The sequence below is a fragment of the Triticum urartu genome, chromosome 3A, assembly GCF_056163025.1.
Source record: "Triticum urartu cultivar PI428250 chromosome 3A, HENAU_Tu73, whole genome shotgun sequence".
Classification (NCBI taxonomy): Eukaryota; Viridiplantae; Streptophyta; class Magnoliopsida; order Poales; family Poaceae; genus Triticum; species Triticum urartu.
The window spans coordinates 493,088,010-493,115,392 of NC_141875.1; the positions used below are offsets into that span (position 1 = coordinate 493,088,010).

Below are 27,383 nucleotides of genomic sequence, written 5' to 3' on the forward strand. Positions count from 1 at the left end.
CTAATTAGGCAATTCTTCTGTTCCCGGCAGGGACCGACGTATATCTCGTGCGACTGGCGGGCATTGGGGTTCGGTGCCGGGCTCCTCCGGCCCCCTCCCCTTTTCCCCCTTTTCCCTTCGAGTCAGCCGGGCGGCCGCCGACGCGCGGGTCATGCCAACGCAGGCGGCCTTGCCGAAGCACGCCTGCCGGAGCATCAATCAATCGATTCATACCAGCGCTTTACTCAGGATTTGCCCAAAATAGGGGAAATGCTAGACCGAGCGTCGCGCGGTAATCATCAATATTGACGATGTTAGGGCGAATGCGGCTCGAGTACCGATGAAGGGAAGGGATGGGAAAGAGGGAGCTCGTGCCCGCACATCTCGTCCCCTTTTTCCGAACGGCAGCTGGATGGCGGGCACGCCATATGGCCCGTCGAGACGGACATATTGCCACCAACAACGATCATCGCCGTAGCCATGGCTACGATGAGGCGTGGAGATTAGCGATGTGGCGCGGGGATGAACCCGCTCAGTTCCCATGTCTTTGTCGATGCCGCAAACGCCCAAGGTTCCGAGTGAGCAGCCACGGGCAGGGCACGCTGCACACGCCATCAGGTTCGCGCACGCGCTCCCCCTACCTGGCGCGCCAAAGATGTCCACTACTAGGGAAAAGCCTAGTAGTAGCGCGGGTATTTGGTGTATCAGTAGCATGGCTACCCGCGCTACTGATAAGGCGCTACAACTAACGTTTAGCAGTAGCGCGTGTTGACACGCGCTACTACTATACCTACTTAGCAGTAGCGCTTCCCATACCAGCGCTACTGCTAAGTGCTTTAGCGGTAGCGTTTTCCTGTCCAGCGCTAAAGAGCGCTACTACTATATTTTCCCATATCTTTTTTGCTGCGTATTTGTAATGTTTTTGTATAGGTTTTATACAGTATTCTAATCATATCATAAACATGCAATATGCTTCACCATATCATACACATAATAGTCTCATCATATCATCCAACACAAATCATGCCATCACATCATAATCACGATATAGCTATAGAAGTTACATGGCATGTCTCATCATACATAATGTAGCACTTATTGAGGCATCGGTTGGTATCCCTCTCTCGCACTAGCATGGACCTAAACTAACTATTGGCTGTCGCTCCGAAACCAGAAACCGGTACACCTGGGCCTGACACTCCGGCCACTCATCGTATACTCCTGGCTTAGCACTTCTTCGCCATCAATGATCTATGCACCTGCATCGTCACATGAGTCGATGATATGCAACATATATAGTTGAGCAACAGAAATAGACAAACTTTGCAAAAATAGAAGCAACATATCATAAGCATAAATAACAAAGTTCATCGTACCCAAAATGCCCTAACTAGAGTGATCTTCGCTAGTTGAGGAGGACGGTTTAATTACATCACAAATGAAGTTTCGTCGTGCATAACTCAAAGTTTTGTCATTCAGAAAGTATGGACTAAACGGATACATTGTCATATATTGACAATCACTCCAACATGTTGCATCATCCATCCAAGTCAGGGAGATAGTCCCCGAGTTTAGTGAAAGGCTTCAGGTCGAGATGCTGAGCGGCTACACGTGTTCGGACATCTTCCTGTGACATTTGCCCTTCCTCGTAGAACATCCTTGTTTTTTTGAGGACCTCCTTCATGATGATTTGGGAAATTTCACGCTGGATGTGATAGAACTCAACTCAAAGTCGATGATCCGGGATATCTCCTACGTTCTTTGCCCATTGCAGAATCATCGCCAGATGTAGGTGACATGCGAAGGTTCTGCTGATCCCGTCTGTACTCCAGCATGTGGTGTAGGACATAGAATCCATCACTAAGAGTATCACTCGATTGCTGGATGGAGCAGAAGTCGGTCTTATGGCCGAAGGCGGGCCTGCCGTTCCTTGCCTTCTTGGTCTTGATCTCTCCACCCCGTACGCCGTAGTAAAAGATAACACTGTCGAGAACAGACTTGATGTGGGTGTATGATAACCCACAAGTATAGGGGATCATTTGTAGCCTTTTTGGATAAATAATAGTGTCGAACCCAACGAGGAGCTAAAGGTAGAATAAATATTCCCTCAAGTTCTATTGACCACCGATACAACTCTACACACACTTGATGTTTGCTTTATCGGAAACAAGTATGAAACTATTTTGTAGGTGTGATGCTAGAACTACTTTGCAAGAATAAAACTAGAAGTATTTTGCAAGATAATAAAAGTTAGGTGATTATAAAAAGGTTTGTGTCAACAAGAAAGTTATTTGTCCCTAGGCAATTGATAACAAGTACCGGTAATCATTCTTGCAATTCTGGAGAGGCATGAGCTAACATACTTTCTCTACTTGGATCATATGCACTTATTATTGAAATCTAGCAAGCATCCACAACTAATAAATATCATTAAGGTCGTGAAACCCAACCATAGCACTAAGTATCAAGTCCTCTTTATCCCATACGCCATAGCCCAGCTACTCGGGCTTAAGCTTCTATCACTCTCGCAACCCACCATAAGTGAACCATGAACATGTTGCAACACCCTACAGCGGGTACCCCTCACGTTTGCACGAGACGGAGGGCACCGTAGGACAACACCATAAATAAAATATACAATCATACCAACCAAGATCATGATTAACCCATAGGACAAAACAGATCTACTAAAACATCATAGGATAACCATAGATCATTGGGAAATAATATATGGAGTTGAGCACCATGTTTAAGTAGAGATTACAGCGGGGAGAAAGGTGTTACACCGCAACAAAGAGGGGGAGAGAGTTGGTGTTGATGGTAGCAAGATTGTTGATGTAGATCGCCATCCCGATCATTGCCCCGGTGGCACTCCGACGCCACCGGAAGTGAGGGGGAGAGAGCCCCCCTCCTTCTTCTTCTTCCTTGGCCTCCCCCTAGATGGGAGGAGAGTTCCCCCTCTGGTCCATGGTCTCCATGGTGGTGGAGGGGCGGGAGCCCCTCCGAGATTGGATCTCCCTCTCCGTTCTCTTCTGTTTCACGTTCCCCAGATCTGCCCCTTCACGGTTTCTTAAATTCCCGGAGATATGTAACTCCCATTGCGCTGAACTTTTTACACGATTTTTTTCCATAAATTATCTTTCTTGCGCCAGAAGAAGGGCCCCTACCGAGCTTTGAGGATGGCACACGACACCTGGGCGCGCCATGGGATGCCTGGCGCGCTCTGGTGGGTTGTCGGCATTGTGGGCCCCCGTTTGTGTTGATTCCACCTCCTAAAAATCGCATATATTCCAAAATAATTCTCCATAAATTTTTATCGTGTTTGGACTTCGTTTGATATGGATTTTCTACGAAACAAAAACATGCAACAAACAGGAACTGGCACTGGGCACTGGATAAGTAAGTTAGTGTTGGGGAACGTAGTAATTTCAAAAATTTCCTACGCACACGCAGGATCATGGTGATGCATAGCAACGAGAGGGGAGAGTGTTGTCTACGTACCCTCGTAGACCGTTCACGGAAGCGTTATATCAACGCGGTTGATGTAGTTGTACGTCTTCACGATCCGACCGATCCAAGTACCGAAAGCACGACACCTTCGAGTTCTGCACACGTTCGGCTCGGTGACGTCCTCGCCTTCTCGATCCAGCAAGAGGGGCGAAGTAGTAGATGAGTTCCGGCAACACGACGGCGTGGTGATGGTGTTGGTGAAGAACAATCTTCGCAGGGCTTCACCTAAGCACTACGAAAACTATGACGGAGGATAAACTAGAGGGGACGGGGTTGCCGGCACACGGCTTGGTGTTTCTTGATGTGTCTTTGGTGCTAGCCCTGCCCCTCTATTTATATGTTGAGCCCTGGGGTCAAAACTTGGAGCAAAAGCCTCCTCAAAGTCGGTTTTGCCCGAAAGGCAAGAGTCCCACTCGGACTCCAGGACCAAACGCCACAATCCTTGGCGTCTGGCCCAGACGCCATGGGCCTCGGCGTCTGGCCCAGGGCCAGACGCCAGGGTCTCCGGCGTTTGGCCCCCTGGCCTCCGCAAAACTCCTTTTGCACCGACTTATAGCCCCATGGGCCTGACCCCTTGGCCAAACCATATCATCCAATATACGAATCTTTACCTCCGGACCATTCCGGAGCTCCTCGTCATGTCCGTGATCTCATCCGGGACTCCGAACAACATTCGGTCACCAACATACATAACTCATATAGTACTATATCGTCAAGGAACATTAAGCGTGCGGACCCTGCGGGTTCGAGAATTATGTAGACATGACCGAGACACCTCTCTGGTCAATAACCAATAGCGGGACCTGGATGCCCATATTGGCTCCTACATATTCTACGAAGATCTTTATCGGTCAGACCGCATAGCAACATACGTTGTTCCCTTTGTCATCGGTATGTTACTTGCCCGAGATTCGATCATCGGTATCTCAATACCTAGTTCAATCTCGTTACTGGCAAGTCTCTTTACTCGTTCCGTAATACATCATCCCACAACTAACTCATTAGTTGCAATGCTTGCAAGGCTTATAGTGATGTGCATTACCGAGTGGGCCCAGAGATACCTCTTCGACAATCGGAGTGACAAATCCTAATCTCGAAATACGCCAACCCAACAAGTACCTTTGGAGACACCTGTAGAGCACCTTTATAATCACCTAGTTACGTTGTGACGTTTGGTGGCACACAAAGTGTTCCTCCGGTAAACGGGAGTTGCATAATCTCATAGTCATAGGAACATGTATAAGTCATGAAGAAAGCAATAGCAACAAACTAAACGATCAAGTGCTAAGCTAACGGAATGGGTCAAGTCAATCACATCATTCTCCTAATGATGTGATCCCATTAATCAAATGACAACTCATGTCTATGGTTAGGAAACTTAACCATCTTTTATCAACGAGCTAGTCAAGTAGAGGCATACTAGTGGCACTCTGTTTGTCTATGTATTCACACATGTATTATGTTTCCGGTTAATACAATTCTAGCATGAATAATAAACATTTATCATGATATAAGGAAATAAATAATAACTTTATTATTGCCTCTAGGGCATATTTCCTTCAGTTAGTCCAAATAAATCATATAAAAAGTTGCCAAAAGTGTTGGGGAACGCAGTAATTTCAAAATTTTTCCTACGCACACGCAAGATCATGGTGATGCATAGCAACGAGAGGGGAGAGTGTTGTCTACATACCCTCGTAGACCGCAACGGAAGCGTTGACGCAACGTAGAGGAAGTAATCGTACGTCTTCCCGATCCGACCGATCCAAGCACCGTTACTCCGGCACCTCCGAGTTCTTAGCACACGTACAGCTCGATGACGCTCCCCGAGCTCCGATCCAGCAAAGCTTCGGGGATGAGTTCCGTCAGCACGACGGCGTGGTGACGATAATGATGTTCTACTGACGCAGGGCTTCGCCTAAGCACTACAACGGTATGATCGAGGTGGAATATGGTGGCAGGGGGCACCGCACACGGCTAAGGAACGATCACGTGGATCAACTTGTGTGTCTAGAGGTGCCCCCTGCCCCCTATATATAAAGGAGCAAGGGGGAGGCCGGCCGGCCCTTGTTTGGCGCGCCAGGAGGAGTCCTCCTCCTAGTAGGAGTAGGACTCCTACTAGGAGGGGGAAAGAGGTGGAGAGGGAGAAGGAAAGGGGGGGGGCGCCGCCCCCCTCCCCTAGTCCAATTTGGACCAGGGAGGAGGTGGCGCGCGGCCCACCTCTGGCAGCCCCTCTCTCTCTCAACTAAGGCCCATATGGCCCATTACTTCTCCCGGTAGGGTTCCGGTAACCCTCCGGCTCTCCGATTTTCTCCGAAATCACCCGGAACACTTCCGGTGTCCGAATATAGTCATCCAATATATCAATCTTTATGTCTCGATCATTTCGAGACTCCTCGTCATGTCCGTGATCACATCTGGGACTCCGAACTAACTTCGGTACATCAAAAAGCATAAACTCATAATAACTGTCATCGTAACGTTAAGCGTGCGGACCCTACGGTTCGAGAACAATGTAGACATGACTGAGACACATCTCCGGTCAATAACCAATAGCGGGACCTGGATTCCCATATTGGCTCCTACATATTCTACGAAGATCTTTATCGGTCAGACTGCATAACAACATACGTTGTTCCCGTTGTCATCGGTATGTTACTTGCCCAAGATTCGATCATCGGTATCCAATACCTAGTTCAATCTCGTTACCGGCAAGTCTATTTACTCGTTCCGTAATACATCATCTCGCAACTAACTCATTAGTTGCAATGCTTGCAAGGCTTATGTGATGTGCATTACCGAGAGGGCCCAGAGATACCTCTCCGACAATCGGAGTGACAAATCCTATTCTCGAAATACGCCAACCCAACATCTACCATTGGAGACACCTGTAGAGCTCCTTTATAATCACCCATTTACGTTGTGACGTTTGGTAGCACACAAAGTGTTCCTCCGGCAAACGGGAGTTGCATAATCTCATAGTCATAGGAACATGTATAAGTCATGAAGAAAGCAATAGCAACATACTAAACGATCGGGTGCTAAGCTAATGGAATGGGTCATGTCAATCAGATCATTCAACTAATGATGTGACCTCGTTAATCAAATAACAACACTTTGTTCATGGTTAGGAAACATAACCATCTTTGATTAACGAGCTAGTCAAGTAGAGGCATACTAGTGACACTAAGTTTGTCTATGTATTCACACATGTATTATGTTTCCGGTTAATACAATTCTAGCATGAATAATAAACATTTATCATGATATAAGGAAATAAATAATAACTTTATTATTGCCTCTAGGGCATATTTCCTTCAGTCTCCCACTTGCACTAGACTCAATAATCTAGATTACACAGTAATGATTCTAACACCCATGGAGCCTTGGTGCTGATCATGTTTTGCTCGTGGAAGAGGCTTAGTCAACTGGTCTGCAACATTCAGATCCGTATGTATCTTGCAAATCTCTATGTCTCCCACCTGGACTAGATCCCGGATGGAATTGAAGCGTCTCTTGATGTGCTTGGTTCTCTTGTGAAATCTGGATTCCTTTGCCAAGGCAATTGCACCAGTATTTTCACAAAAGATTTTCATTGGACCCGATGCACTAGGTATAACACCTAGATCGGATATGAACTCCTTCATCCAGACTCCTTCGTTCGCTGCTTCCGAAGCAGCTATGTACTCCGCTTCACATGTAGATCCCGCTACGACGCTTTGTTTAGAACTGCACCAACTGACAGCTCCACCGTTTAATGTAAACACGTATCCGGTTTGTGATTTAGAATCGTCCGGATCAGTGTCAAAGCTTGCATCAACGTAACCTTTTACGGTGAGCTCTTTGTCACCTCCATATACGAGAAACATATCCTTAGTCCTTTTCAGGTATTTCAGTATGTTCTTGACCGCTGTCCAGTGATCCACTCCTGGATTACTTTGGTACCTCCCTGCTAAGCTTATAGCAAGGCATACATCAGGTCTGGTACACATCATTGCATACATGATAGAGCCTATGGCTGAAGCATAGGGAACATCTTTCATTTTCTCTCTATCTTCTAAAGTGGTCGGGCATTGAGTCTGACTCAACTTCACACCTTGTAACACAGGCAAGAACCCTTTCTTTGCTTGATCCATTTTGAACTTTTTCAAAATCTTGTCAAGGTATGTGCTTTGTGAAAGTCCAATTAAGCGTCTTGATCTATCTCTATAGATCTTTATGCCTAATATGTAAGCAGCTTCACTGAGGTCTTTCATTGAAAAACTCTTATTCAAGTATCCCTTTATGCTATCCAGAAATTCTATATCATTTCCGATCAGTAATATGTCATCCACATATAATATCAAAAATGCTACAGAGCTCCCACTCACTTTCTTGTAAATACAGGCTTCTCCGAAAGTCTGTATAAAACCAAATGCTTTGATCACACTATCAAAGCGTTTATTCCAACTCCGAGAGGCTTGCACCAGTCCATAAATGGATCGCTGGAGCTTGCACACTTTGTTAGCTCCTTTTGGATCGACAAAACCTTTCGGTTGCATCATATACAACTCTTCTTCCAGAAATCCATTCAGGAATGCAGTTTTGACATTCATCTGCCAAATTTCATAATCATAAAATGCGGCGATTGCTAACATGATTCGGACAGACTTAAGCATCGCTATGGGTGAGAAAGTCTCATCGTAGTCAACCCTTGAACTTGTCGAAAACCTTTTGCGACAAGTCGAGCTTTGTAGACAGTAACATTACCGTCAGCGTCAGTCTTCTTCTTGAAGATCCATTTATTGTCAATTGCTTGCCGATCATCGGACAAGTCAACCAAAGTCCATACTTTGTTCTCATACATGGATCCCATCTTAGATTTCATGGCTTCAAGCCATTTTGCGGAATCTGGGTTCACCATCGCTTCTTCATAGTTCGTAGGTTCATCATGATCTAGTACCATGACTTCCAGAATTGGATTACCGTACCACACTGGCACGGATCTCACTCTGGTTGATCTACGAGGTTCAGTAGTATCTTGTTCTGAAGTTTCATGATCATTATCATTAACTTCCTCACTTATTGGTGTAGGTGTCGCAGAAACAGTTTTCTGTGATGTACTACTTTCCAATAAGGGAGCAGGTACAGTTACCTCGTCAAGTTCTACTTTCCTCCCACTCACTTCTTTCGAGAGAAACTCCTTCTCCAGAAAGTTTCCGAATTTAGCAACAAAAGTCTTGCCTTCGGATCTGTGATAGAAGGTGTATCCAATAGTTTCCTTTGGATATCCTATGAAGACACATTTCTCCGATTTGGGTTCGAGCTTATCAGGTTGAAGCTTTTTCACATAAGCATCGCAGCCCCAAACTTTCAGAAACAACAACTTTGGTTTCTTGCCAAACCACAGTTCATAAGGCGTCGTCTCAACGGATTTTGATGGTGCCCTATTTAACGTGAATGCGGCCGTCTCTAGAGCGTATCCCCAAAACGATAGCGGTAAATCAGTAAGAGACATCATAGATCGCACCATATCTAGTAAAGTACGATTATGACGTTCGGACACACCATTACGTTGTGGTGTTCCGGGTGGCGTGAGTTGCGAAACTATTCCACAATTTTTCAAATGTACACCAAACTCGTAACTCAAATATTCTCCTCCATGATCAGATCGTGGAAACTTTATTTTCATGTTACGATGATTTTCAACTTCACTCTGAAATTCTTTGAACTTTTCAAATGTTTCAGACTTATGTTTCATTAAGTAGATATACCCATATCTGCTTAAGTCATCTGTGAAGGTGAGAAAATAACGATATCCGCCACGAGCCTCAATATTCATCGGACCACATACATCCGTATGTATGATTTCCAACAAATCTGTTGCTCTCTCCATAGTACCGGAGAACGGTGTTTTAGTCATCTTGCCCATGAGGCACGGTTCGCAAGTACCAAGTGATTCATAATCAAGTGGTTCCAAAAGTCCATCAGTATGGAGTTTCTTCATGCGCTTTACACCGATATGACCTAAATGGCAGTGCCACAAATAAGTTGCACTATCATTATCAACTCTACATCTTTTGGCTTCTACATTTTGAATATGTGTATCACTACTATCGAGATTCAACAAGAATAGACCACTCTTCAAGGGTGCATGACCATAAAAGATATTACTCATATAAATAGAACAACCATTATTCTCTGATTTAAATGAATAACCATCTTGCATTAAACAAGATCCAGATATAATGTTCATGCTCAACGCTGGCACCAAATAACAATTATTTAGGTCTAATACTAATCCCGAAGGTAGATGTAGAGGTAGCGTGCCGACCGCGATCACATCGACTTTGGAACCGTTTCCCACGCGCATCGTCACCTCGTCCTTAGCCAATCTTCGCTTAATCCGTAGTCCCTGTTTCGAGTTGCAAATATTAGCAACAGAACCAGTATCAAATACCCAGGTGCTACTGCGAGCATTAGTAAGGTACACATCAATAACATGTATATCACATATACCTTTGTTCACCTTGCCATCCTTCTTATCCGCCAAATACTTGGGGCAGTTCCGCTTCCAGTGACCAGTCTGCTTGCAGTAGAAGCACTCAGTTTCAGGCTTAGGTCCAGACTTGGGTTTCTTCTCTTGAATAGCAACTTGCTTGCCGTTCTTTTTGAAGTTCCCCTTCTTCTTTCCTTTGCCCTTTTTCTTGAAACTAGTGGTCTTGTTGACCATCAACACTTGATGCTCCTTTTTGATTTCTACCTCCGCAGCTTTCAGCATTGCGAAGAGCTCGGGAATAGTCTTGTTCATCCCTTGCATATTGTAGTTCATCACGAAGCTCTTGTAGCTTGGTGGCAGTGATTGGAGAATTCTGTCAATGACGCAATCATCTGGAAGATTAACTCCCATCTGAATCAAGTGATTATTATATCCAGACATTTTGAGTATATGCTCACTGACAGAACTGTTCTCCTCCATCTTGCAGCTATAGAACTTATTGGAGACTTCATATCTCTCAATCCGGGCATTTGCTTGAAATATTAACTTCAACTCCTGGAACATCTCATATGCTCCATGACGTTCAAAACGTCGTTGAAGTCCCGATTCTAAGCCGTAAAGCATGGCACACTAAACTATCGAGTAGTCATCAGCTTTGCTCTGCCAGACGTTCATAACATCTGGTGTTGCTCCAGCAGCAGGCCTGGCACCCAACGGTGCTTCCAGGACGTAATTCTTCTGAACAGCAATGAGGATAATCCTCAAGTTACGGACCCAGTCCGTGTAATTGCTACCATCATCTTTCAACCTTGCTTTCTCAAGGAACGCATTAAAATTCAATGGAACAACAGCACGAGCCATCTATCTACAATCAAACATAAACAAGCAAGATACTATCAGGTACTAAGTTCATGATAAGTTTAAGTTCAATTAATCAAATTACTTAAGAACTCCCACTTAGATAGACATCCCTCTAATCCTCTAAGTGATCACGTGATCCAAATCAACTAAACCATGTCCGATCATCACGTGAGATGGAGTAGTTTCATTGGTGAACATCACTATGTTGATCATATCTACTATATGATTCACGCTCGACCTTTCGGTCTCCGTGTTCCGAGGCCATATCTGTATATGCTTGGCTCGTCAAGTATAACCTGAGTATTCCGCGTGTGCAACTGTTTTGCACCCGTTGTATTTGAACGTAGAGCCTATCACACCCGATCATCACGTGGTGTCTCAGCACGAAGAACTTTCGCAACGGTGCATACTCAGGGAGAACACTTCTTGATAATTTAGTGAGAGATCATCTTATAATGCTACCGTCAATCAAAGCAAGATAAGATGCATAAAAGATAAACATCACATGCAATCAATATAAGTGATATGATATGGCCATCATCATCTTGTGCCTGTGATCTCCATCTCCGAAGCACCGTCATGATCACCATCGTCACCGGCGCGACACCTTGATCTCCATCGTAGCATCGTTGTCGTCTTGCCAATCTTATGCTTCCACGACTGTCGCTATCGCTTAGTGATAAAGTAAAGCATTACAGCGTGATTGCATTGCATACAATAAAGCGACAACCATATGGCTCCTGCCAGTTGCCGATAACTCGGTTACAAAACATGATCATCTCATACAATAAAATTTAGCATCATGTCTTGGCCATATCACATCACAACATGCCCTGCAAAAACAAGTTAGACGTCCTCTACTTTGTTGTTGCAGGTTTTACGTGGCTGCTACGGGCTTAAGCAAGAACCAATCTCACCTACGCATCAAAACCACAATGATAGTTTGTCAATTTGACTCCATTTTAACCTTCGCAAGGACCGGGCGTAGCCACACTCGGTTCAACTAAAGTTGGAGAAACAGTCACCCGCAAGCCACCTATGTGCAAAGCACGTCGGGAGAACCGGTCTCGCGTAAGCGTATGCGTAATGTCGGTTCGGGCCGCTTCATCCAACAATACCGCCGAACCAAAGTATGACATGCTGGTAGGCAGTATGACTTATATCGCCCACAACTCACTTGTGTTCTACTCGTGCATATAACATCAAACCATAAAACCTAGGCTCGGATGCCATTGTTGGGGAACGCAGTAATTTCAAAAAATTTCCTACGCACACGCAAGATCATGGTGATGCATAGCAACGAGAGGGGAGAGTGTTGTCTACATACCCTCGTAGACCGCAACGGAAGCATTGACGCAACATAGAGGAAGTAGTCGTACGTCTTCCCGATCCGACCGATCCAAGCACCGTTACTCCGGCACCTCCGAGTTCTTAGCACACGTACAGCTCGATGACGCTCCCCGGGCTCCGATCCAGCAAAGCTTCGGGGATGAGTTCCGTCAGCACGACGGCGTGGTGACGATAATGATGTTCTACCGACGCAGGGCTTCGCCTAAGCACTACAACGATATGATCGAGGTGGAATATGGTGGCAGGGGGCACCGCACACGGCTAAGGAACGATCACGTGGATCAACTTGTGTGTCTAGAGGTGCCCCCTGCCCCCATATATAAAGGAGCAAGGGGGAGGCCTGCCGGCCCTTGTTTGGCGCGCCAGGAGGAGTCCTCCTCCTAGTAGGAGTAGGACTCCTACTAGGAGGGGGAAAGAGGTGGAGAGGGAGAAGGAAAGGGGGGGGGGGCGCCGCCCCCCTCCCCTAGTCCAATTCGGACCAGGGAGGAGGTGGCGCGCGTCCCACCTCTGGCAGCCCCTCTCTCTCTCCACTAAGGCCCATATGGCCCATTACTTCTCCCGGTAGGGTTCCGGTAACCCTCCGGCTCTCCGGTTTTCTCCGAAATCACCCGGAACACTTCCGGTGTCTGAATATAGTCATCCAATATATCAATCTTTATGTCTCGATCATTTCGAGACTCCTCATCATGTCCGTGATCACATCCGGGACTCCGAACTAACTTCGGTACATCAAAAAGCATAAACTCATAATAACTGTCATCGTAACGTTAAGCATGCGGACCCTATGGTTCGAGAACAATGTAGACATGACTGAGACACATCTCCGGTCAATAACCAATAGCGGGACCTGGATGCCCATATTGGCTCCTACATATTCTACGAAGATCTTTATCGGTCAGACCACATAACAACATACGTTGTTCCCTTTGTCATCGGTATGTTACTTGCCCGAGATTCGATCGTCGGTATCCAATACCTAGTTCAATCTCGTTACCGGCAAGTCTCTTTACTCGTTCCGTAATACATCATCTCGCAACTAACTCATTAGTTGCAATGCTTGCAAGGCTTATGTGATGTGCATTACCGAGAGGGCCCAGAGATACCTCTCCGACAATCGGAGTGACAAATCCTATTCTCGAAATACGCCAACCCAACATCTACCATTGGAGACACCTGTAGATCTCCTTTATAATCACCCAGTTACGTTGTGACGTTTGGTAGCACACAAAGTGTTCCTCCGGCAAACGGGAGTTGCATAATCTCATAGTCATAGGAACATGTATAAGTCATGAAGAAAGCAATAGCAACATACTAAACGATCGGGTGCTAAGCTAATGGAATGGGTCATGTCAATCAGATCATTCAACTAATGATGTGACCTTGTTAATCAAATAACAACACTTTGTTCATGGTTAGGAAACATAACCATCTTTGATTAACGAGCTAGTCAAGTAGAGGCATACTAGTGACACTAAGTTTGTCTATGTATTCACACATGTATTACGTTTCCGGTTAATACAATTCTAGCATGAATAATAAACATTTATCATGATATAAGGAAATAAATAATAACTTTATTATTGCCTCTAGGGCATATTTCCTTCAAAAAGTATGTAAAAGTTGAATAATATTGGCATGAAACAATCAAAAATTATAGATACGACGGAGACGTATCAGCATCCCCAAGCTTAATTATTGCTCGTCCTCGAGTAGGTAAGTGATAAAAAAATAATTTTTGATGTGGAATGCTACCTAGCATAAACTTGATCATATATCTAATCATGGCATGAATATTAAGACATAAGTGATTCAAAGCAATAGTCTATAATTTGACATAAAGACATCAATACTCAGGCATCCCAACAAACAATCATGTCTTTCAAAATATCAACGCTAAAGAAAGCTATCCCTACAAAATCATATAGTCTTGTCATGCTCTGTCTTCTTAACACAAAGTATTTATCATGTACAACCCCGATGACAAGCCGAACAATTGGTTCATACTTTTTAACGCGCTTCGGCTTTTTCAACCCTCACGCAATACATGAGCGCAAGCCATGGATATAGCACTACGGGTGGAATAGAGTATGATGATAGGGGTAAATATAGAGAAGACAAAAAAGTAAGAAAGTTTCACACCGACACGGCTATCCAACGGGCTATGGAGATGCCCATCAATCGATATCAATGCGAGGAGTAGGGATTGCCATGCAATGAATGCACTAAGAGCTATAAGTGTATGAAAGCTCAATATGAAACTAAGTGGGTGTGCATCTAATCCTATAATGAAAATTTTCCACTAGTATATGAAAGTGACAACATAGGAGACTCTCCATATGAAAAACATGGCGCTACTTTGAAGCACAAGTGTGGTAAAGGATACAAACAATGCCCCTTCTCTCTTTGTTTATTTTTTCTTTTTCTTTTTCTTCTTTTCTTTTTCTTCTTTATTTTTCTTATTTCTTTTCTTCTCTCATTGTCCGGAGTCTCATCCCGACTTGTGGGGGAATCATAGTCTCCATCATCCTTTCCTCACTGGGGCACTACTCTAAAAATGAATAATGATGATCATCACACTTCTATTTACTTATAACTCAAAAGAAATAAAAATTACAACTTGATACCTATGATAAAGTATGACTCTATATGAATGACTCTGGCATGTACCAAGATGTGCAATGATCTAGCGTAACATGTATGAAAAATGATGAATGGTGGCTGAGCCACAACTACTACGTCAGCTATATGATCATGCAAAGCAATATGACAATGAATGCTCAAGTCATCAAATGGAAGCGGTGGAATTTGCATGGCAATATATCTCGGAATGTCCATGGAAAAGCCATAATAGGTAGGTATGGTGGACGTTTTGAGGAAGATACAATAAGGCTTATGTGTGATAGAGTGTATCATATCACGGGGTTTGGATGCACCTACGAAGTTTGCACCACGTCTCGATGTGAGAAAGGGCAATGCACAGTACCGCAGAGGCTAGAAAATTGCGGAAAGGTAAGAGTGTGTATAATCCATGGACTCACATTAGTCATAAAGAACTTATATACTTATTGCAAAAGCTTATTAGCCCTCGAAGCAAAGTACTACTACACATGCCCCTAGGGGGATAGATTGGTAGGAAAAGACCATCGCTCGGCCCTGACCGCCACTCATAAGGAAGACAATCAATAATAAATCATGCTCCAACATCCTAGCATAACGAGAGACTATATGTGCATACTTCAGGAATCACAAATCTTAACACCAATATTCTTACTAAACACAACCATTTACTAGTACCTCCTGTTGGGGAACGTAGTAATTTCAAAAAAATTCCTACGCACACGCAAGATCATGGTGATGCATAGCAACGAGAGGGGAGAGTGTTGTCCACGTACCCTCGTAGACCAAAAGCGGAAGCGTTAGCACAACGCGGTTGATGTAGTCGTACGTCTTCACGATCCGACCGATCAAGTACCGAACGTACGGCACCTCCGAGTTCAGCACACGTTCAGCCCGATGATGTCCCTCGAACTCTGATCCAGCCGAGTGTTGAGGGAGAGTTTCGTTAGCACAACAGCGTGGTGACGATGTTGATGTTCTACCGACGCAGGGCTTCGCCTAAGCACCGCTACAGTATTATCGAGTTGGACTATGGTGGAGGGGGGCACTGCACATGGCTAAAAGATCAACTTGATCAATTGTTGTGTCTATGTGGTGCCCCTGCCCCCGTATATAAAGGAGCAAAGGGGGGGGGGGGTGCGGCCGACCAGGGAGAGGGCGCGCCAGGAGGAGTCCTACTCCCACCGGGAGTAGGACTCCCCCCTTTCCTAGTTGGAATAGGATTCGGGAGAAGGAAAGAGAGAGGGGGAGAAGGAAAGAGGGGGACGACCCCCCTTGCCCTAAACCAATTCGGTTTGGGCCTTGGGGGGGAGCGCCCCACACTCCCCTTGCTTCCTTCTATTTCCACTAAGGCCCATGTAGGCCCATTAAGCCCCCGGGGGGTTCCGGTAACCTCCCGGTACTCCGGTAAAATCCCGATTTCACCCGAAACACTTCCGACATCCAAACATAGGCTTCCAATATATCAATCTTCATGTCTTGACCATTTCGAGACTCCTCGTCATGTCCTTGATCACATCTGGGACTCCAAACAACCTTCGGTACATCAAAACATATAAACTCATAATATAACTGTCATCGTAACGTTAAGCGTGCGGACCCTACGTGTTCGAGAAGTATGTAGACATGCCCGAGACATGTCTCCGGTCAATAACCAATAGCGGAACCTGGATGCTTATATTGGCTCTTACATATTCTATGAAGATCTTTATCGGTCAAACCACATAACAACATATGTTGTTCCCTTTGTCATCCGTATGTTACTTGCCCGAGATTCGATCGTCGGTATCTCAATACCTAGTTCAATCTCGTTACCGGCAAGTCTCTTTACTCGTTCCGTAATACACCATCCCGCAACTAACTCATTAGTTGCAATGCTTGCAAGTCTTAAGTGATGTGCATTACCGAGAGGGCCCAAAGATACCTCTCCGACAATCGAAGTGACAAATCCTAATCTCGAAATACGCCAACCCAACAAGTACCTTAGGAGACACCTGTAGAGCACCTTTATAATCACCCAGTTATGTTGTGATGTTTGGTAGCACACAAAGTGTTCCTCTGATAAACGGGAGTTGCATAATCTCATAGTCATAGGAACATGTATAAGTCATGAAGAAAGCAATAGCAACAAACTAAACGATCGGGTGCTAAGCTAACGGAATGGGTCATGTCAATCACATCATTCTCCTAATGTTGTGACCCCGTTAATCAAATGACAACTCATGTCTATGGTCAGGAAACATAACCATATTTGATCAACGGGCTAGTTAAGTAGAGGCATACTAGTGACAATCTGTTTGTCTATGTATTCACACATGTATTATGTTTCTGGTTAATACAATTCTAGCATGAATAATAAACATTTATCATGATATAAGGAAATAAATAATAACTTTATTATTGCCTCTAGGGCATATTTCCTTCAGTCTCCCACTTGCACTAGACTCAATAATCTAGATTACACAGTAATGATTCTAACACCCATGGAGCCTTGGTGCTGATCATGTTTTGCTCGTGGAAGAGGCTTAGTCAACGGGTCTGCAACATTCAGATCCGTATGTATCTTGCAAATTTCTATGTCTCCCACCTGGACTAAATCCCGGATGGAATTGAAGCGTCTCTTGATGTGTTTGGTTCTCTTGTGAAATCTGGATTCCTTCGCCAAGGCAATTGTACCAGTATTGTAACAAAAGATTTTCATTGGACCCGATGCACTAGGTATGACACCTAGATCGGATATGAACTCCTTCATCCAGACTCCTTCATTTGCTGCTTCCGAAGCAGCTATGTACTCCGCTTCACATGTAGATCCCGCCACAACGCTTTGTTTAGAACTGCACCAACTGACAGCTCCACCGTTCAATGTAAACACGTATCCGGTTTGCGATTTAGAATCGTCCGGACCAATGTCAAAGCTTGCATCAACGTAACCGTTTACGATGAGCTCTTTGTCACCTCCATAAATGAGAAACATATCCTTAGTCCTTTTCAGGTATTTCAGGATGTTCTTAACCGCTGTCCAGTGATCCACTCCTGGATTACTTTGGTACCTCCCTGCTAGACTTATAGCAAGGCACACATCAGGTCTGGTACACAGCATTGCATACATGATAGAGCCTATGGCTGAAGCATAGGGAACATCATTCATTTTCTCTCTATCTTCTGCAGTGGTCGGGCATTGAGTCTTACTGAACTTCACACCTTGTAACACAGGCAAGAACCCTTTCTTTGCTTGATCCATTTTGAACTTCTTCAAAACTTTTTCAAGGTATGTGCTTTGTGAAAGTCCAATTAAGCGTCTTGATCTATCTCTATAGATCTTGATGCCCAATATGTAAGCAGCTTCACTGAGGTCTTTCATTGAAAAACTCTTATTCAAGTATCCCTTTATGCTATCCAGAAATTCTATATCATTTCCAATCAGCAATATGTCATCCACATATAATATCAGAAATGCTACAGAGCTCCCACTCACTTTCTTGTAAATACAGGCTTCTCCAAAAGTCTGTATAAAACCAAATGCTTTGATCACACTATCAAAGCATTTATTCCAACTCCGAGAGGCTTGCACCAGTCCATAAATGGATCGCTGGAGCTTGCACACTTTGTTAGCTCCCTTTGGATCGACAAAACCTTCTGGTTGCATCATATACAATTCTTCTTCCAGAAATCCATTCAGGAATGGAGTTTTGACATCCATTTGCCAAATTTCATAATCATAAAATGCGGCAATTGCTAACATGATTCGGACAGACTTAAATATCGCTGCGGGTGAGAAGGTCTCATCGTAGTCAATCCCTTGAACTTGTCAAAAACCTTTTGCAACAAGTTGAGCTTTATAGACAGTAACATTACCGTCAGTGTCAGTCTTCTTCTTGAAGATCCATTTATTCTCAATTGCTTGCCGATCATCGGGCAAGTCAATCGAAGTCCATACTTTGTTCTCATACATGGACCCCATCTGAGATTTCATGGCCTCAAGCCATTTTGCGGAATCTGGGCTCACCATCGCTTCTTCATAGTTCGTAGGTTCATCATGATCTAGTAGCATGACTTCCAGAACAGGACTACCATACCACTCTCGTGCAGATCTTACTCTGGTTGATCTACGAGGTTCAGTAGTAACTTGATCCGAAGTTCCATGATCATCATCATTAACTTCCTCACTAATTGGTGTAGGCATCACAGAAACCAGTTTCTGTGATGAACTACTTTCAATAGAGGAGCAGGTACAGTTACCTCATCAAGTTCCACTTTCCTCCCACTCACTTCTTTCAAGAGAAACTCCTTCTCTAGAAAGGATCCATTCTTAGCAATGAATATCTTGCCTTCGGATCTGTGATAGAAGGTGTACCAATAGTCTCCTTTGGGTATCCTATGAAGACACATTTCTACGATTTGGGTTCGAGCTTATCAGGTTGAAGTTTTTTCACATAAGCATCGCAACCCCAAACTTTCAGAAATGACAACTTTGGTTTCTTGCCAAACCACAGTTCATAAGGCGTCGTCTCAATGGATTTTGATGGTGCCCTATTTAACGTGAATGCGGCCGTCTCTAAAGCATATCCCCAAAATGATAGTGGTAAATTTGTAACAGACATCATAGATTGCACCATATCTAGTAAAGTACGATTACGACGTTCAGACACACCATTACGCTGTGGTGTTCCGGGTGGCATGAGTTACGAAACTATTCCGCATTGTTTCAAATGTAGACCAAACTCGTAACTCACATATTCTCCTCCACGATTAGATCGTAGAAACTTTATTTTCTTGTTACGATGATTTTGAACTTCACTCTGAAATTCTTTGAACTTTTCAAATGTTTCAGACTTATGCTTCATTAAGTAGATATACCCATATCTGCTTAAATCATCTGTGAATGTGAGAAAATAACGATATCCGCCACGAGCCTCAACATTCATTGGACCACATACATCTCTATGTATGTTTTCCAATAAATCTGTTGCTCTCTCCATAGTTCCGGAGAACGGCGTTTTAGTTATCTTGCCCATGGGGCACGGTTCGCAAGTACCAAGTGATTCATAATCAAGTGGTTTCAAAAGTCCATCAGTATGGAGTTTCTTCATGCGCTTTACACCGATATGACCTAAACGGCAGTGCCACAAATAAGTTGCACTATCATTATCAACTCTGCATCTTTTGGTTTCAACATTATGAATATGTGTATCACTACTATCGAGATTCATCAAAAATAGACCACTCTTCAAGGGTGCATGACCATAAAAGATATTACTCATATAAATAGAACAACCATTATTCTCTGATTTAAAAGAATAACCGTCTCGCATCAAACAAGATCCAGATATAATGTTCATGCTCAACGCTGGCACCAAATAACAATTATTTAGGTCTAATACTAATCCCGAAGGTAGATGTAGAGGTAGCGTGCCGACCGCGATCACATCGACTTTGGAACCATTTCCCATGCGCATCGTCACCTCGTCCTTTGCCAGTGTTCGCTTAATCCGTAGTCCCTATTTTGAGTTGCAAATATTAGCAACAGAACCAGTATCAAATACCCGGGTGCTACTGCGAGCTCTAGTAAGGTACACATCAATAACATGTATATCACATATACCTTTATTCACCTTGCCATCCTTCTTATCCGCCAAATACTTGGGGCAGTTCCGCTTCCAGTGACCAGTCTGCTTGCAGTAGAAGCACTCAGTTTCAGGCTTAGGTCCAGACTTGGGTTTCTTCTCCTGAGCAGCAACTTGCTTGTTGTTCTTCTTGAAGTTCCCCTTCTTCTTTCCTTTACCCTTTTTGTTGAAACTGGTGGTCTTATTGACCATCAACACTTGATGCTCCTTCTTGATTTCTACCGCCGCTGCCTTTAGCATTGCAAAGAGCTCGGGAATTGATTTATTCATCCCTTGCATATTACAGTTCATCACGAAGATCTTGTAGCTTGGTGGCAGTGATTGTAGAACTCTGTCAATGACACTATCAACCGGAAAACTAACTCCCAGCTGAGTTAAGTGATTATGGTACCCAGACATTCTGAGTATATGTTCACAGACAGAACTATTCTCCTCCATCTTGCAGCTGTAGAACTTATTTGAGACTTCATATCTCTCAATCCGGGCATTTGCTTGAAATATTAACTTCAACTCCTGGAACATCTCATATGCTCCATGACGTTCAAAACGTCGTTGAAGTCCCGGTTCTAAGCCATAAAGCATGGCACACTGAACTATCGAGTAGTCATCAGCTTTGCTCTGCCACGCGTTCTTAACGTCTGCAGCTGCATCAGCAGCAGGTCTGGCACTCAGCAGTGCTTCCAGGACGTAATTCTTCTGAGCAGCAATGAGGATAATCCTCAAGTTACAGACCCAGTCCGTGTAATTGCTACCATCATCTTTCAACTTTGCTTTCTCAAGGAACGCATTAAAATTCAACGGAACAACAACACGGGCCAGCTATCTACAATCAAACATAGACAAGCAAGATACTATCAGGTACTAAGTTCATGATAAATTTAAGTTCAATTAATCATATTACTTAAGAACTCCCACTTAGAAAGACATCCCTCTAATCTTTTAAGTGATCACGTGATCCAAATCAACTAAACTATAACCGACCATCACGTGAAATGGAGTAGTTTTCAATGGTGAACATCACTATGTTGATCATATCTACTATATGATTCACGCTCGACCTTTTGGTCTCAGTGTTTCGAGGCCATATCTGCATATGCTAGGCTCGTCAAGTTTAACCTGAGTATTCTGCGTGTGCAAAACTGGCTTGCACCCGTTGTAGATGGACCTAGAGCTTATCACACCCGAACATCACGTGGTGTCTGGGCACGACGAACTTTGGCAACGGTGCATACTCAGAGAGAACACTTTAATCTTGAAATTTAGTGAGAGATCATATTATAATGCTGCCGTCAATCAAAGCAAGATAAGATGCATAAAAGATAAACATCACATGCAATCAATATAAGTGATATGATATGGCCATCATCATCTTGTGCTTGTGATCTCCATCTCCGAAGCACCGTCATGATCACCATCGTCACCGGCGCAACACCTTGATCTCCATCGTAGCATCGTTGTCGTCTCGCCAATCTTATGCTTCTATGACTATCGCTACCGCTTAGTGACAAAGTAAAGCATTATAGGGCGATTGCATTGCATACAATAAAGCGACAACCATATGGCTCCTGCCAGTTGCCGATAACTCGGTTACAAAATATGATCATCTCATACAATAAAATTTAGCATCATGTCTTGACCATATCACATCACAACATGCCCTGCAAAAACAAGTTAGATGTCCTCTACTTTGTTGTTGCAAGTTTTACGTGGCTGCTACGGGCTTAGCAAGAACCGTTCTTACCTACGCATCAAAACCACAACGATAGTTTGTCAAGTTGTTGCTGTTTTAACTTTCGCAAGGACCGGGCATAGCCACACTCGGTTCAACTAAAGTTGGAGAAACTGACACCTGCCAGCCACCTGTGTGCAAAGCACGTCGGTAGAACCAGTCTCGCGTAAGCGTACGCGTAATGTCGGTTCGGGCCGCTTCATCCAACAATACCGCCGAACCAAAGTATGACATGCTGGTAAGCAGTATGACTTATATCGCCCACAACTCACTTGTGTTCTACTCGTGCATATGACATCTACACATAAAACCTGGCTCTGATACCACTGTTGAGGAACGTAGTAATTTCAAAAAATATCCTACGCACATGCAAGATCATGGTGATGCATAGCAACGAGAGGGGAGAGTGTTGTCCACGTACCCTCGTAGACCGAAAGCGGAAGCGTTAGCACAACGCGGTTGATGTAGTCGTACGTCTTCACGATCCGACCGATCAAGTACCGAACGTACGGCACCTCCGAGTTCAGCACACGTTCAGCCCGATGACGTCCCTCGAACTCTGATCCAGCCGAGTGTTGAGGGAGAGTTTCATTAGCACGACGGCGTGGTGACAATGTTGATGTTCTACCAACGCAGGGCTTCGCCTAAGCACCGCTACAGTATTATTGAGGTGGACTATGGTGGAGGGGGGCACCGCACATGGCTAAAAGATCAACTTGATCTGTCTATGGGGTGCCCCCTGCCCCTGTATATAAAGGAGCAAGGGGGGGGTGCGGCCGTCCAGGGAGAGGGCGCGCTAGGAGGAGTCCTACTCCCACCGGTGGGAGTAGGACTCCACCCTTTCCTAGTTGGAATAGGATTCGGGAGAAGGAAAGAGAGAGGGGGAGAAGGAAAGAGGGGGCCGACCCCCCTTGCCCTAAACCAATTCGGTTTGGGCCTTGGGGGGGCGCGCCCCACACTCCCCTTGCTTCCCTCTATTTCCACTAAGGCCCATGTAGGCCCATTAAGCCCCCGGGGGGTTCCGGTAACCTCTCGGTACTTCGGTAAAATTCCGGTTTCACCCGGAACACTTCTGACATCCAAACATAGGCTTCCAATATATCAATCTTCATGTCTCAACCATTTCGAGACTCCTCGTCATGTCCTCGATCACATCCGGGACACCAAACAACCTTCGGTACATCAAAACATATAAACTCATAATATAACTTTCATCGTAACGTTAAGCGTGCTGACCCTACGGGTTCGAGAACTATGTAGACATGACCGAGACATGTCTCTAGTCAATAACCAATAGCGGAACCTGGATGCTCATATTGGCTCCTACATATTCTACGAAGATCTTTATCGGTCAAACCGCATAACAACATACGTTGTTCCCTTTGTCATCGGTATGTTACTTGCCCGAGATTTGATCATCGGTATCTCAATAACTAGTTCAATCTCGTTACCGGCAAGTCTCTTTACTCATTCCGTAATACATCATCCCACAACTAACTCATTAGTTGCAATGCTTGCAAGGCTTAAGTGATGTGCATTACCGAGAGGGCCTAGAAATACCTCTCCGACAATCGAAGTGACAAATCCTAATATCGAAATACGCCAACCCAACAAGTACCTTTGGAGACACCTGTAGAGCACCTTTATAATCACCTAGTTACGTTGTGACATTTGGTAGCACACAAAGTGTTCCTCCGGTAAACGGGAGTTGCATAATCTCATAGTCATAGGAACATGTATAAGTCATGAAGAAAGCAATAGCAACAAACTAAACGATCGGGTGCTAAGCTAACGGAATGGGTCATGTCAATCACATCATTCTCCTAATGTTGTGACCCCGTTAATCAAATGACAACTCATGTCTTTGGTTAGGAAACATAACCATCTTTGATCAACGGGCTAGTTAGGTAGAGGCATACTAGTGACAATCTGTTTGTCTATGTATTCACACATGTATTATGTTTCCGGTTAATACAATTCTAGCATGAATAATAAACATTTATCATGATATAAGGAAATATATAATAAATTTATTATTGCCTCTAGGGAATATTTCCTTCACCTCCCACATATTCCATCTCTATATCGCAAAAGTATTGCAAGGAATCAAACATATCATATTCAGTGATCCACAAGTTTTATGTAGGATTTTATGACTAACCATGCAATTGCCAATTCCTTTTGGCTCTCTAAATAGATCTAAGTGAAGCATGAGAGTTTAATTATTTATATAAAATACCATGCTTTAATAAGTATAAGTGAAGCAAAAGAGCATTCTTCAAACAACAGTTTTCTATGTGAAGAGAAACAGGAATCCAAACTTCAAATGATATAAGTGAAGCACATGAAGCATTCTATAAAGCCATACTCAAAAGATATAAGTGAAGTGCAATGAGCATTCTATAAATAAACCATGGACTATCTCATACAAGCATGGTCCATAAAATAAAAATGAAAACTAAAGATGCAAAAGATGCTCCAAGGTTTGCACATATCACGTGAATGAAACGAATCCGAAAACATACCGATACTTGTTGAAGAAAGATGGGATGCCTCCCGGGGCATCCCCAAGATTTGACGCTTGAGTATCCTTGAATATTTACTTGGGGTGCCTTTAGAATCCCCAAGATTGAGGTCTTGCCTCTCCTCCTTCTCCTCACATCGAGACCTCCTCGATCTTTGAACACTTCATCCACAAAAAAACTTAACCGAACTTTTAGTGGCGGGGTTAGTGAACATGACAATGAAACCCCATCATGTACTGCTGTAACATTATTGTATAATTATAAAAAACATTACCCACTATATGCTATCACAATTCTATGGCCCCAAGTCAAGGAGGCTTCAACAAGAATTCAAACATACACAAATAATGAAGCTATAACAGCATTCTGTGAAAACAGGACAGTCTGTAAAGATTTGAACATCCACCATACTTATGTTACTCAAACAATTCTGAAAAAATAGGAAAAAATAAACATTTTGTATAGAAAGACAGTAAGAAAGAACTGTTTGATGTTCCAGTAAAAAAATGTAAAATCGAGCACTACAACCAAAGTTTCTGTTTTGCACCGCACAAACCAACAAGCAGTTTAATCATCCTAAAGGCAAACATTGGCACATTATTTTTATAATACAATGGAATTGTACAAGGGGATAATTATTTTTGTTGAAAATTTTATGTAATTAAGATTCACAAAGTTTCCGTAAGCATGAACAATGTTCAAGGAGCTCCCCCACTTTAACAATACTTGTCTCTCTCACTTTCACTTTCCTTTTTGAAAAGTTTTGGGTTCCCCTCTATATTTTTTTATGTTTTTAAACTTTATAAAAGCACTCATCAAAAATAAATGACTCTCTAAAACTTCCGGGTTGTCTCCCTGGCAGCGCTTTCTTTAAAGCCATTAAGCTAGGCATAAAGTGCTCAAGTAATGAATCCACCCGGATCCCAAGGTATTATCATAGCCAATTTGAATCAACAATGATTTAGCATTTAGTAGTGAGCACAAAGCAACATATATCAAGCAATGATGAAGTCTAACTCTCTTCCTATGCATCGGCATGTCATATAGGAATAATTCATGTGCATTAAGTAAAGGCCAATACATAGCATAAGAAGTTTCTTGCAATTTTTTCGTGTTGGAAACATAAAGAGGTGGAGATGTAGCTCCTCTCTCATAATAATTGCAAGTAGGAGCAGCAAGCACATGCATATTATATTCATCAAAATCATCATGTGTAACGGTAAAAGGCAACCCATCAATATAATCCTTAACAAGAGCAAACTTCTCCGATATAGTGTTGTTGGGAGAATTCAAAAAGATAATAGGACTATCATGTGTGGGTGCAATAACAAAAATGTCATTCTTAACATAAGGAACTATTGCAAGTTCATCTCTATAAGCATAATTCATATTGGCATCTTGGCCACAAGGATAACAAGCATCAAGTTCATCAAAAGGGATATTTCAAAAGAATCAACGGGATCATAGCAATTATCATAGCATTCATCCTTCGGTAAGAACGAAGAGCATTAAATAATGTATGAGTTGAAGAGTTACTCTCATTATATGGTGGGCACGGTAGCTAATCCACTCTTCCTCCATTTGTTCTTCGCTCTCCTCATCATCTTTTTCATCCAATGAGCTCGCAGTTTCACGAATTTCTTCTTCCATAGACTCCTGCAAAATATTAGTCTCTTATAGGACAACGGAGTTATTCTCAATAAATACATCAATATCGTAATTGTATTTATAATTATTGTAGCAATATTGTCGGAGTAATGGACCACGGGTAGGCCAACCCGAGGCCCATAGCCTTTCAAGACATCGGGGCAGGCTGCGCCCCTCAAGACTCCGAGACGAAGAGCCGCCTCCTGAGGAGTCGACAGCGGAGCGGCCGATTGCCCGACCCACGACCGAGTCCCAGGGACGACTTCCAAGGAAGTCGGCTTTGGGGAGTCGGCCGGCGGCTCCAACAAATCACAACCTCATCAAAGAGGACGAGGCAGGGGCGTGGCTACAGAAAAGCCTACCCCCGCCCCTCACCAAGGGCAGGCATGGCCACAACACGCCGTACTCCAGAAGATCTCCGTGCGGCGTGGCACTGTTACCATGTCAGCCCTAACGTCAGCACCACAGTACCGAGTCATGTGCCCACGACGGCTTGTCTGTACGGCCTGGAAGCATCGGGACCCACCAGTCAGCGAGACCGCGGGGGACGGCAGGAGGACCGCCAGTCGGACCCGCCGGGAGTCGGCCCGAGGAAGTCGGCCGATCCGGCCCCCAGGGCCCACGCGCCATTAATCAAGATGAGATAGGGAGTGGCCACAGTGATCGCTCACAAGGCGGCGGGGCTGTTGCCACGACCCCATGACCAAGCCTGCGTCATAAGAAGCACGGCTACAGTAATCAGCAGCCGGCAAGACCCGCCTGCGGCGGACACGGCCTATCGGCTCCATACCAGACCAGTCGGCGGGGCCCACCAGTCAGCGGGCCCCAGCAGTCGGCGGAGAAGTCAGAGGTCAGAGGCACTGACGGCTGGGCCCGCGCCCAGTCCAATTACCAATGTAGCCCTGGGGGGTAGGCCTATATAAACCCCCCAGGGCACCCATGCAAAGGGTTGGATCCCAGTAGTTCTACACCATACCAGATAGAAGGAGGGAGCTGGCCTTGCCCTCTCCTACCACCAGATACAGCTCAAGGAGCAACCGTGTAAACACTTGACCATAGTGATC

General features: G+C 44.2%; 1 protein-coding gene across 1 annotated transcript; it reads right to left on the minus strand.

Moving 5' to 3' along the window:
- Positions 1-26,322, minus strand: LOC147980235 (uncharacterized). The gene is made up of 3 exons (XM_087515524.1): positions 26,209-26,322; positions 20,338-21,237; positions 1-183 (listed from the first exon to the last, which is right to left on the minus strand). The coding sequence occupies exons 1-3, from the start codon at positions 26,320-26,322 to the stop codon at positions 1-3; spliced, it is 1,197 nt and encodes a 398-aa protein (XP_087371650.1).
- Positions 26,323-27,383: the final 1,061 nt, after the last annotated feature.

What these genes read in the sequence shown, in the direction of transcription:
- LOC147980235 (XM_087515524.1), bottom strand. Translation starts at nt 26,322, where the DNA reads ATGGAAGAAGAAATTCGTGAAACTGCGAGCTCATTGGATGAAAAAGAT. An exon ending in GTGCCCACCATATAATGAGA is followed by an intron (nt 21,238 to 26,208) that starts GTAACTCTTCAA and finishes GATTGTAGATAG; the next exon opens with CTGGCCCGTGTTGTTGTTCC. An exon ending in GAGCTCGCAGTAGCACCCGG is followed by an intron (nt 184 to 20,337) that starts GTATTTGATACT and finishes ATGCTCCGGCAG; the next exon opens with GCGTGCTTCGGCAAGGCCGC.